At 36.3% G+C, this 13,027-nt stretch overlaps 1 protein-coding gene across 1 annotated transcript; it reads right to left on the reverse strand.

The window, feature by feature from the left end:
- Positions 1-444: 444 nt before the first annotated feature.
- Positions 445-12,139, reverse strand: MS3_00002059 (uncharacterized protein). Its single transcript, XM_051209616.1, has 3 exons — positions 11,848-12,139; positions 7,059-7,539; positions 445-3,393 (listed from the first exon to the last, which is right to left on the reverse strand). The coding sequence occupies exons 2-3, from the start codon at positions 7,536-7,538 to the stop codon at positions 3,241-3,243; spliced, it is 633 nt and encodes a 210-aa protein (XP_051075073.1). The 5' UTR covers position 7,539; positions 11,848-12,139; the 3' UTR covers positions 445-3,240.
- Between the last annotated feature and the right edge of the window lie 888 nt (positions 12,140-13,027).

Below are 13,027 nucleotides of genomic sequence, written 5' to 3' on the forward strand. Positions count from 1 at the left end.
ACAAGCATTATATTACAAAGATGAATGGTGGCTAACAGTGAAATCCAGGACAATACAAAATGAATTAATGTATAATCAGTTCATGGAAATTTAGTTCTTCTATTAGTATATTGAGAATTTCAAATATCACAGTAACAATATAACGGATATGGGATTTTATTTCTGTATATCTTTAGCAGAACATGACAGATTTATATTTTAGCCTTCCGACAATCAAAGTGTATTCCGATTAATTCGATAGCAGTTGTTAAATTATGAAATAAAAGGCCATATCCTACATTAGCAATAAATTAATACAAGTGTATTAATTTAATGTCGGTTATTTATTTACTCTGAAGCGGTTTATATTGCCACGAAACGTCAAAAATACAAGTCTTCTACTCATTAGGATATAACAAAAATATATTATTAACTCTCAACCCATTGCTCAATTTATTTGAAACTATTAATTCCAACCTTGGTATTGGTACCTAAACAGATTTTTATCTATATGTATATAAGATTAACACCGTACAAGTTCAAGTCAGTTGACAAAATGGTTAATCAAGAGAGTTTACACTGATATTAAACGACTCTTCTGGATTCCATTATCACATACTCAAGAGACCGATTACATTAGCTTTAATTGAGGTGAGACTAAATTTCTTTCTTGAATATGTTTGTATCTTATATTAGATGTATAGAAACTCTACATAAATAAAACATCTTGATTCCCATTGTTTCTGCCCAATCCAATACAAACAGGATTTAATGAAACGTCTATTTAAGAGGGTTTAAAATACTTCCGCAACTGTCACATAAAATATGAACTAGTAAATATAAGTACTCAGTGAAGCCGAAGTAAGAGGGGTTGTGTGACACCTAAATCTGTTTGTTATTAATATAACTAACGATTATGTATATGAATAAACTAATTGTTCTTTAAAATGACAGGTTCAAGTTACTGATCAGTAGGACTTATTACTCGTCTGAGGTCATACTAATTGAAAAGACAATATGATTAATAATTCAACATACATTCAAAGTCAACACGTAAGCGATCTTGTCACATCCTATTGTCTTGATCGAATTACATTTGAAAATGACTGAGACTAAGTGTAGAAGTTAACAGATTTTTGGATTTTAGTTATTTAATTATGAATCAAGGATAGGGAACTGTTGATTTTTGAAGTGTGTGAATTCAAAGAGCGAAATGCAAATAAGCATACATTGTAACTCTATAAAACTATATGAATGAACAATTTAGTTTTTAGAAAGAACGTGATTGACGAACTGAGATCAAAGTGACATCTACCCGCAGGGCTCATATTTTTCATTTATATGTAAACAATTGGAAGAGCACAAGCTGGTAACCACTTGAGATCAATAATCTATTATGATCAACTGCTTTTTCCGTGAACTAACCTACTATTCAGTATAGAAGTCAGCAAGTTTTAAAAATAAAGTGCAGAACAAAATGTTCATTGTCCTAACTTACATTAGTGCTATAGAAAATCAATAAGTATCAATGTTGGGAGCTAATAGTGAGTAACATGAAATCGGGTGATATCAGAAGCATGTGGAGTGTTGATGTATCCTAACTAATCACAATGTAGGACATTTATTCTTATTCTATATGAAAAGAAAAACTGGACTAACAATAGTTTTGTGAACCTGTCTGAAGAAACTGAAGGTTGGTTTGGCATATAAACCAAAACAATTTCTCAATGAACAGATGACTACACTTTAAAATCTAATTTTGAGTTCACAAAAAGGGAGAAAAACTTATGGTTTTGTATGCCATATTTTCAAAATTTATTAACATCCCCTTTTGGAGAAATAATAGACAATATGAGTCAATATTTGAAACGAACCACTGTAAAATTGAAACAATCCCATGATCGAACTTAACGTGTATTTAGATGGGCAGAATAGATTAACTTCAAAGTAATTCCATCATCATCTATTTGTTAGGTTCTAGATTTCCTTGCATAAGTAGATAAAACTTAAAGCATATGTAACTTGTAATAAATATGTCAAGTCAGCCAAATAATCAAGTTCCCTGCTTTGTAATTAGGTATCATGTCAGGTTTTCCGGATGAATCTGGCCAGTCATCACAGTATATAGTAGTGTAAAACTTTATCTCAAGTTATTAAGTTATGGATGACATATCATATCTATTTATTCGAATAGAATTCAGTAATCGATGTTTAATGTTGTACAAACATGACGGTGTACCAACCATCTCTTAACAAGAATTATATAGGCTAAAAATCTATAAAAGTAGGTAGAGTTGGATGTTATATAATTTAGAAACCATTGTAAGTGCAATACATGACACATCATATATATCCAATGTGTACAAAATACATTCGCCAATTTTTAGAAGCAAACATACTTACAAACAAATAAATTTAACTCAAAATCAACTGAACTTCAATAGATAAATGCATGTATGCACAGAAAAGAAAACAGTAGTAAAAACCATCATTATATATATATATATATATATATATATATATATATATATATGCACAGGTGTTGCATATATATTATTCGATAAAACTTCACTATTATATGGAAATTACACCGTTTTAAATACACACAACACATCAAATAAGTAGTAAAGGCAAGGCGCTAAAAATTAACCAACAATGTTGTCAATAATGTTAGATGATAAATAATATAAAGACTAGATAATTATGTTATTTAAGATGAAAACAACATATGTGAATAATGAAACAAGGGAATGAGGATATTAAATACAGGGAAATAAATTTGATTCCTTATAAACACAAGAAAAATGAGAAAAAACAATAACAGTTTTTGGATAAAGATGGTACAATAATGAGTTGTTATTATTATTATTATTATTTTCAACTATCTACAGTGTTTTATGTGAAATGTTAATTAATTAACCTGTGATTTTGATTGTTCCAAAATAGTAACGATTAAACGTGCGAAAAACAAATTTAACATAAAACGATGAAATGTCAGGCACAGAGAATAATAATGATTGTCATTATTATTATTATTATTATTATTATTATTATTGAACTCAGTGAAAAAAAAGTTTCAAAAATTTTCAATCACACAACATATGTTGAAGATATAAGCACAGAAAAGGTATTCATTGCCCTCATTAGTGGTAAGAGGACGAGTAATTAGAAAGAAGAAATTAACAGTGGTAGTGATGGTCCTAGTCATATTACTGATAAACGAAAGCCCGATCAATATTTTATAAACATAATGGCATAGAATTAAATCTTATTTGCGATATAACTGACAAGAGCAGCTAAACCAAGTGCTCCAACAGCTCCAGTGGCAAGCCCACCAACATTGCGTAATGTTTTCCAGATTAGTTCCTGTCCATCATTTACAAATTGGTGACCACTGAATTCGATTAATCCAGACTGTAATAAAAAATTGAAATTAGAACAAAAATCGTCAAAATAGAATACTGGAAAAGAAAATCGTATTTATAAAAGACCTCAACGATTGAAATCAAAATAAAGTCTAGCATTTCGTTCGGCGGTCTGATCCGAGCTTCTTTAAGGAAACGATTAAACATTAAAATTATTGAATGTAAATAGGATTTACAAATTAACCTTGTACTAAATAAATTGTCCAATCTCAATGACGTTCAACGTGGGATTTGTTTTAGAGTGCATGAGTCATTTGGTGTGTAATGTGAAGAAATTGTGGTAGGTGTATTTATGTGTATGAATACCAGATGTGATAAAAACCATCGACCATAAATGGCCTCTGGATATGATTAGTGATAAAGTCAAACAATCTGAAGGGTTTAAAACAGCAATTCCCTCTGATAAATTTGGATAGCGTAATACGAAGACAAAGATTATCAGAACTACGTTATATAATAGCATAACACATTTCAAACAATCTGATCATACATAGACTTTTTAAGAACATTTATACACAAAAGTAAAAGGTCAATAAATAGAGGCCCTGTGTAATAGGACTAATCGTATTTGTATAAACGATGCTTATGATGATTAAGTGAGGTTGTTGAACAAACCATTAAAGGAAGGTGGTTAGTCTTTAAAATTCATAAATCGATGGAAAAATCGCAGTATACAGAGACCTACCACATCTTCGTTACAGAAAAATCTTGTCTACATCCCCCTACCATTCAGAAATAATTCAAATAGACTTGTGTTGAAACAAAGGCTGAAATCGATTGTCAGTAAGACTTCCTATGGGGTAAAGGTCATTATCACCGAAAAACAAGGTCCATGCTTCACCCGAAACCTGAACGACATGTAAACTATCGCGTCACATTCCAATGAGTCTATCAATTTACATGTGTGTATGGCCATACATACATAAGGAAGAGCAAACATGGTATCCAAATTAGTGTCTGAACATGTACCTAAATGATTGCGAAAACAAATGACCCAATAAGGTTATGTGACAAACATTCATCGTCCTCTGTTGCTAGATACATGGCTGAAACAGGTCATAAGATTGATCTTAACTCAACTTTTTTGGCTTGTACAAGTGTTCAAGGGCGTATATTAAGGTTTATCTAAGCCCTGGTCATACGAAAACTGAAGACCCGCATGTGTTCATCAAAAGGTTTATTCATACCCTCAGCCAACCCTGATAATATTGTTTTATTATCCAGCGTGGCGAATTTCACATTTTTGAGCATTATTTTATTTATAATCTTGGTTTCCTCTTACCTCCCCACTTGTCTAACTGACCTTTTAATTTTTTCAATATAAATGTACTTAATAGGCATACGTGTGATTAAATTGTTGGAAATTAATTGCGCTAATATATCACATAGTTCTATTAATCTTCATCTTATTACAACATCTAAATCTAAAAGGTATTACAAATGAAAGATATCACAGAGAAACAGGGTATAATTCAAGGTTATTGGCTATTATTACCGCATGGATTGATTAAGTGTGAAAAAACTAAGCCCTCTCTTTTGGATTACCATTCACAGGTTTTTGCACAACAGGACGAGGCACATTTGCTTCGTATGAACCAGCTGCTTTTCCTCGTTTCAGATAAGCTATAGCCTTTTGAACTTCAGCTAGAGTTGGGGAACCTACTTTAATGTTCCATTCAGACTGTCTGGGAATGGTGGATATTTGTAGAGTAGCTGAAGGCCAGCTATTTATTTATTTATTTATTTATTTATTTATTTATTTATTTTTATTTATTTATTTATTTATTTATTTATTTATTTGGACACATGAATATTGGTACAAGAGAGCGCCAATATATATGCGCCACACAGAACAATGAAAATTCGAAGAGGAACACAAAGAAAGAAAAAAAAAGCTAAGGAGCACAAAAAAAAGAGAGAACAATAACGAAGAGATTGGTGTAAGGTAATGTGCTAGTAATCAGGGAACGCAAAGGTACAATCGGAAGAAATCTTTCAGGTAAGGGAGACACAACCACTTTTTATGAAGAAAGTAAAAGAAGGTTACAGCAGGATCGCCACTGGCTTCTATTCTGAGCCATATCTGATAACGTCTCTAGCCACTGTGTAGCACCATCTCTCAGACCCCAACCAGGGAGTCGTGAAGGACCGACACAAGCCAGTCCTTTGCAGCTTTCTTTCATACCACGACACCATGTCATGCACTGACCACCTCTCCGCTTCTTCCAACCAGTCCCAGAGTCGGCAAATAATGCACGACGTGGAATTCTCTGGGACGACATTCGTAGAACATGTCCAAGCCACCGAAGTCGGTGTTTCAAGATGGTGACACCAATTGAATTATCATCTCTGTGCCCGAACACACGATGCCGAACCTCTGCATTACTGACATGGTGTTGCCACTGGATGTCAGCAATCCTTCGGAGACAGCGATGATCGAACACAGAGAGTCGTCTAACGTCCTCAACTCGGAGAGACCAGGTTTCACAAGCATAGAGCAGAACTGCTCTCACCGACGCGTTGTAGATCCGACCTTTTACAGCCAGACTAACATCACGAAGGCGCCAAAGATGGCCCAGATTGGCATAAGCCGCTCTGGCTTTCACTATACGTGCATTGATCTCATCACTCACACACCCACCAGCACTTATGCAGCTACCCAGATACACGAACTTCTCGACTACGTCTATCTGCTCACCATCCAGGGTGAGTACAGGATTGGAATCCTGCCAGTCTTGTAGAAGTACTTTGCACTTCGAAGGTGCAAAGCACATACCATACCTACGGACACTGATTGCCAACTGATTAAGTGCGGATTGCGAAGACCAGCTGAACTGCTCCTAAGTGTCTCGCCCATCGTTTTAAACGTCTGGACTGAGATCAGATAAAAGTGTTGTTTTTTACCGAGATCGTTTCACTTACACTTGACTTCTTAATTCCAGTTTCTTTTATTAGTCTGAAAAGCTGTCTCGTGCTACCTACAGCCGCTGCTAATCTTCTCCCAGCCCACGATTCGCTAATTGAAGGTACCCAGTGTAAGCCAATATATCAATTACTCATCCGCTACTATTAATGTTGCTGCAACTATTCACTGGTGGATGACTAAAAGTTTAAGAAAAACTTGGATAATATAACTAGAACCACCTAACTGCAGGACAGAGAAAACTAAGATGGGACAAATATTTGATGAGTCATAAAACTATCCAGTTAAAAAACCACTTAGGACTTAAACTTAGTGTAGCTCTAGAAGTTTTAATTATTTTGAAGGCACATGGAAGTGAGTAATAAACAAAATAGCATATTGTAAAAGCATGCGTCCATCAAGATTGTCACACATTTGGGTAAAATTTAACAAGTCGAATATGGAGTCAAAATAATAACAGCAATCACAGTCGACTAGCTAGACAAACACAGTATATGCAGTTATACTAACTAGCTGTTATGCCAGGAATACTGAGAGAACTTATTAGCAAACCATGCAATTTATGAGTTTTCTATTCAAATTCATAGGATACCTGTCTTTTTCAATCAAGGATTTAGTTTAAATAAACGTTTCGCAAGATTACTAACTTTTTAGAGAAAAAAGCTCCATCCTAAGAATTTTGGTTGAATCAAAGAAAAAATGAATATGGTAAGTAAAGGTGAACGACGTACCCAACCATCATGAAGATCAATCCAACTCTTCAGCTTTTCATCAGAATACTGACTTGTTATTTTGATAAGCATCTTTATTGCATCACTATGTCCATGTTTGGATAATCTTAAAACCAGTATACGTAGAAATGCAAACATTGCTACAATACGCCCCCAGTTCAATTTTTCGAATAAGCCATCTAATATTTCAAGATAGAATATTTCCAAGGCTGTTTTATCAACTGGTTTGTCGGAATCGATACCCAAACTTTCAGCAACTGGTTCTATTTCATGTGTTCGGCTGAAACGTTGATTGAAATCTCTGACCAACTGAAGTAATGATTTGATAATTTCTTGTCCATTAGGAACAAAATTTAGATCAGTATTCGTGTTGTCGGCTAAGTCAATCAGGTAACTGGCATCTTGTTTATCTGTACTAGCTAGTAGGAAAGAGTGACATAATACCGAGGTTTGTAGTCGAAAATCAGTAGAATTAGACATTCTGAAATACATATAACACAGAAAAATGAATTATTAAAATGAAATGAAGCAGATGTTATCAATATGTAGGAGGGAATCACTCACTTGCTGACAAAACGAAAGCAAATAAAAATCATATTAGTTAAAATAAGATAGAAATGTGGAGGTTTACAAAGCATGCATCATCTATCGCATTTCTTCAATCCCGTAACATGGATGTACTATTTCTGAAAGTTATACAAGAGACAAGCAAAGCAGTCTCCTTTTCAATGAAGTCATTCAGTTACTCAGCTACAACGTAGGACCAGGCACATATATGCATCGGTCCAAGTTGCCATACCTCATTAATACAACAAGATGGACACCGGATTCGTAAAAGTAGTTAATTCAGAGGTGGTAATATATAAAAGAAAGATTGCATATATGGATATAGTACAGGAAGAAAGATATAGTACGTAGAAAGAAAGATATAAAGCGATTTTAATCTCTTAGTTTAAGGGAAGACAGAGAGTGTATACACCTACGCCATTGTGATCGATTCTGAGCCATGTCACCAAGAGTCTCCAACCATTGGTTACGATAGTCACACGGACCCCAACCAAGTAGTCTGCATCTACCAACATAGCTCAGACTAGAAGTTAGTGACTTCAAGCACTGATGCCACGTTTTGGTTTGGTCGCCCCTACATTTCTTCCAACCATCCCCAACACCGGTTAGCATTGCACGTCGTGGTAATCGGTGTTCAGGCATACCTAACACGCGGCCCAACCATCTCAGTTGATGAAGATTCACAACCTCATCAACTGATTTACCATCGTTCCCTAATACCCTGCGTCGGACCTCACTATTACTTACCTGGTGATCCCAACAGATGCGAGCAATATTTCTACGGCATCTCTGGTCAAATACTAGTAGCTTACGAGTGTATTCTACTCTTAATGGCCATGTTTCGCTGCCGTAAAGTAGAACATAATGAACTGCTGCTCAGTATACTCGTCCTTTTATTGATAGACGGATATCTCTCCTTCGCCATAGGTGACGTAAGTTGGCAAAAGCCAAGCGAGCTTTTCGAATCCGTGCTGAGATTTCGTCAGACACCAACCCATTAGGGCTGATCAGACTTCCAAGATAAGTGAAGTTGTCAACGCGTTCGACTACTTCACTCCCTATCCTTAGTTCAGGTGTTGACGCAGACCAGTCCTGAAGCAGCAGCTTGCATTTAAAGGGAGAAAAGCGCATTCCAAACATTCTGAGATTGTTGCTTAGTGCTACCAAAAGACTGCATTTTGTCAGCGTCTTCACCAAGCAGGACTATATCATCTGCGTATTCTAAGTCGATAAGTGGACCTCCTGGAAGGAGACCAATACCCGAGAATTCAGTAGATGAGAATGTTATTTCCATCAATAGGTCTATGATGAAGTTGAACAAAATTGGAGAAAGTGGACAGCCTTGACGGACACCACTTGAGGTTGCAAAAGCAGATGACAGTTCGCCATAAGCTCTGACTCGACCGGTAGTGTTCGAGTAAAGATTTTTATTATTATTATTATTATTATCATTATTATTATTATTACTATTATTATTATTCTCTGGCAGAGGCTGTCGTGCATTATTTGCCGACTCTGAGACTGGTTGGAAGAAGCGGAGAGGTGGTCAGTGTATGACATGGTGTCGTAGCATGAAAGAAAGCTGCAAAGGACTGGCTTGTGTTGGTCCTTCACGACTCCTGGTTGGGGTCTGAGAGATGGTGTGACACTGGCTAGAGACGTTATCAGATATGGCTCAGAATAGAAGCCAGTGGCGATCCTGCTGTAACCTTCTTTTACTTTCTTCATAAAAAAGTGGTTGTGTCTCCCTTAACTGAAAGATTTCTTCTGATTGTACCTGTCTGTTCCGCCATTTTTACCATCATTATTATTACACCACCTTACATCAATCTCTTTTTTTCTCCTTCCCCTTAAATTCTCATTATTTTGTGTGGCGCATATATATTTGGCGCATTCTTGTACCAATATGTATGTGTTCAAATAAATAAATAAAATAAATTAGACTTTTGCTTAACCTAGATCTGATTTGTTGACGCTCTTCATCCTGTTCAGAGCCTGATGGGATGAGTTTACGAGAATCCATCAGTGCAATAGACCTTGAGGAAATGCATTGGTTCTTTGTAACCCTGTGGTTTAAATCACTGATAGATGTCACTGCTGTTTCTACAGCTGTTTGTATAGCTTTCCAAGTAACATCTGGGTCAGCTTCGTTTTCAGAACTACTTAATTGTGACCTCAGTTTTTCCTGGAACCTACTTTTGGTTTTCTCGTTACTCAATTCAGTCCTAATGGGTCTTTTTACTGTGACTTTTGTGCGTCCAGTGAGGTGCAAGCAGATGCGTGCCCGTATTAGAGCATTCTTGGAGTCCAAGCAGGTACTCCAGAATGAGCGACAATCTTCTACCGACCCTCTCCAACGACGACTGATGGCAATATGGTCTATTTGAGTCCATCGTTGGTTTGGTGTAGGGGGTCGTCATGTTAGACGATGTCTTTCCTTATGCTTAAAATTTGTTTGCTAAAAATAAACGATTTTCTGAGCACAGTTGCAGCAGACGATCACTATTATCTGCTCGTTGTGCCGGAATACTAAAATACCCACCTAAATGCCTTTCTGTTTGGTTTAAACTACCTATCTGGGCATTAAAGTCACCTGCTACGAGTACCATGTCTGAACGTTTAGCTTTCTGAGAAAGTTCAGATAACTTTTTGTAAAATTCATCTTCCACTTCATCTGAGCTGCAGTCGGTGGGAGCGTAGGCAGAAACGACAAAAAGGCAACGACATGTGTCCCTATTATTCCTCCTACATCGACTTTTACCTCTAAACTTCCTTTCCGGCTTCCCCCTCAAGTGTCACCATAGCCAACGATCCTAGTGCTTAAAACACTGTCCCAGGTCTACTGAAATCTCGCTCCAAACTACACATTGGAGCCTTCAACGTACGCACCCTATGGTTAAAACATTTGACTGGTTTAAAATCAAAAGCGCGAACCTGTATACAGTCAATAAACTTGATTATTTTTGAACCTTTAGGTTATTATGGTATACACAAACGACCTCCCTTTAGAATACCAAAGGATTTGGTGTTCTCCCCATACGGTTTTAAGAGCGGTTATATTAAATTACAAAACAAGACAGGTGTGTACGGACTGAAAGCTAATTAACGATTCGCGCGCTGTCTTACTGAAAAACAACTACAGAGACTAAGATAAGACTCGATACCAGCTCGCTATGTTTGTTCGTATTGCCATTGACCAGCTTCTTAGTAGACAGGCGAACTAACGTAGGATATGATACCGATGCATATTCTTTAAAATTGAGCTTCTCAGACTAGACGGACAAGATATTAGGACAAACAAGACAGACATGAAGGATGACCAAAGTAATGAAACCCATCACTGGTCAGTACTAGATAAGGTCAACAAAAGATAATCAATTTCAGACCATATGATTGAATTTAAACAGACCTTTAGTCATACCATAGATAAGTGTACAACTCAACAGATAGTTAATATCTAGCTAGACGTTACCTATAAGTCTGAAGAAAGAAATATCACGAATTTCTCCAAAAATCATTGGATGTTTAGGGGAGCATGATGAGGCTTTTCATCCATCGTGTGGTTATATTTCCACTTAATTATAAAGCAGACACAAAGGCTGCTAGTATTCTTCGGTGACCATGAGCAGCAACAGGTAGCTAAGTTACAAAATATGAGGTGACTGGAACAAATAATGTAACTCATTCACTAAGTGTAGATTTGTGTACTCAACCGACAAAGTTTAAGTAAGGTAGAAAAACTACTTAACTTGAAGTGGCACCCAGTAAGTCTTGGTAATTCTGGAGAAAAAGGTGATAATCTAGAACTGCCAACTAGTGTGGAATTGGATTGATCGTCACGAGTTGTAAGACACAGGTGAGGATGAATACAGAGCATGGGACAGTTGTCGATTGGCTTGATGTAACATAATTTAGAAAAGAATGTATCCGAAAAAAACTGGTGGTGGAAGACTAAGTAAACGGTAACGAAACAAACTAATCAGACTAGAAATCAAAGGAGTAACAAGACGTTCGAGCGCATTTATGACACTGTAAAAATGAGTATCAAGTAGATATTTGCAGGAATTCATATTGTTTCTGAGATTCGCGATAATGTTATAGTCCATTGACAATTGGAATTACGGGAAAACAATTAATTATACCGAAATTCCATAGCAAGGTCATAAAGATATGTAAACTTGTGACTGTGATAACAACAAGTATTAAGCATACGAAGACTTACAAAGCTTCGCGGTCTCTACCAATCTGATGGAACTGACGAACTGTAGCGCCGTTGTTGAACTTCTGAGTGTTTCTTAACAAGTCAAGTCTCTCCTCAATATTCAGTTTTCGTAAAATGGTTCAAATGGGTCGAATAGTTGGAGATCAAATATAGAGAACTTTCGCTCAAAGGGATAACTTATCCGGGAGCAGTGTATCACCAAAGCCTCCAGGTATATTTAGAGAAATATTGGTAAATTATGGTGAAATACAACCTCAAGTCCTGAAAAATATGTCAAGTTTCGTCCTTAAGAACTCCTGAGAAATCTCTTGAACCACCTCAACCTGCAGTGAAATCCAGAATTAAATATCTTGTAAAGAGTAAGTGTTTTCCTTCAGTCCAATGTTGTATCCCTAATTTCCGGATGTAATCCTCAATGTTTGTGCTGAGTCTGAACCTAAGTAAGTATTTTAGAGTGTACTCAGGACTGTTTAGGATACCATAAGCCATAATAAGGTCACCACTGTGACGCCTATACTCTAATGAGGAGACCTTCATCTGATTTGGATTAAAGTCATCGAAATGATTTCGTGGATAGGTTACGTTGTATTCTTATTCTTTTGGAGTGAGGGAGGAAGAAACGTACTTCCATACTCTACATGAAGTTGAATAAAACTGTTTCCAAAAGTTCTACCGTCAGTTTGCACAAAAATTTTCTTCAACTTTACTAGTGCGATGTTTGCGCCATTGGCATTTTCGTCATAATTGCTGCTAGACTTTAGATCATAGGGTACCAAGACCCTTAGATAGTTTTAAGATTGGGATACCTCCAAAAGAAAGTTACATAAGCTGCATGCACGGTCTGAAATATATCTCAGATGGACTACTTTTCACTTTGAAATCCTAAAAGTCCGTCGTCATCTGCCCAACTTTGAAGTCCAGTCAGATCATTATGAAGTGCAAGTAGATGAGAAATTTCCCCTCAACATTTCTCATCGTTGACGAAAGGCAATAAATCGAGCGATACTTGCCAAAGAAGGGCAATGATCAAAATTGAGAAGAAGAGGTTCTAGTACAGAACCCTGAGGGACTCCACCATGACATTTCGTTGCCCGAGAAAAAGTGAAGTTTACCCTGACCCTAAGAAGTTCATTATTTAGATATGAAGTAAACTAGTCAATCATTGGTAACTTGATACCTA

Source organism: Schistosoma haematobium, chromosome 1, assembly GCF_000699445.3.
Source record: "Schistosoma haematobium chromosome 1, whole genome shotgun sequence".
In the NCBI taxonomy this organism is placed as follows: Eukaryota; Metazoa; Platyhelminthes; class Trematoda; order Strigeidida; family Schistosomatidae; genus Schistosoma; species Schistosoma haematobium.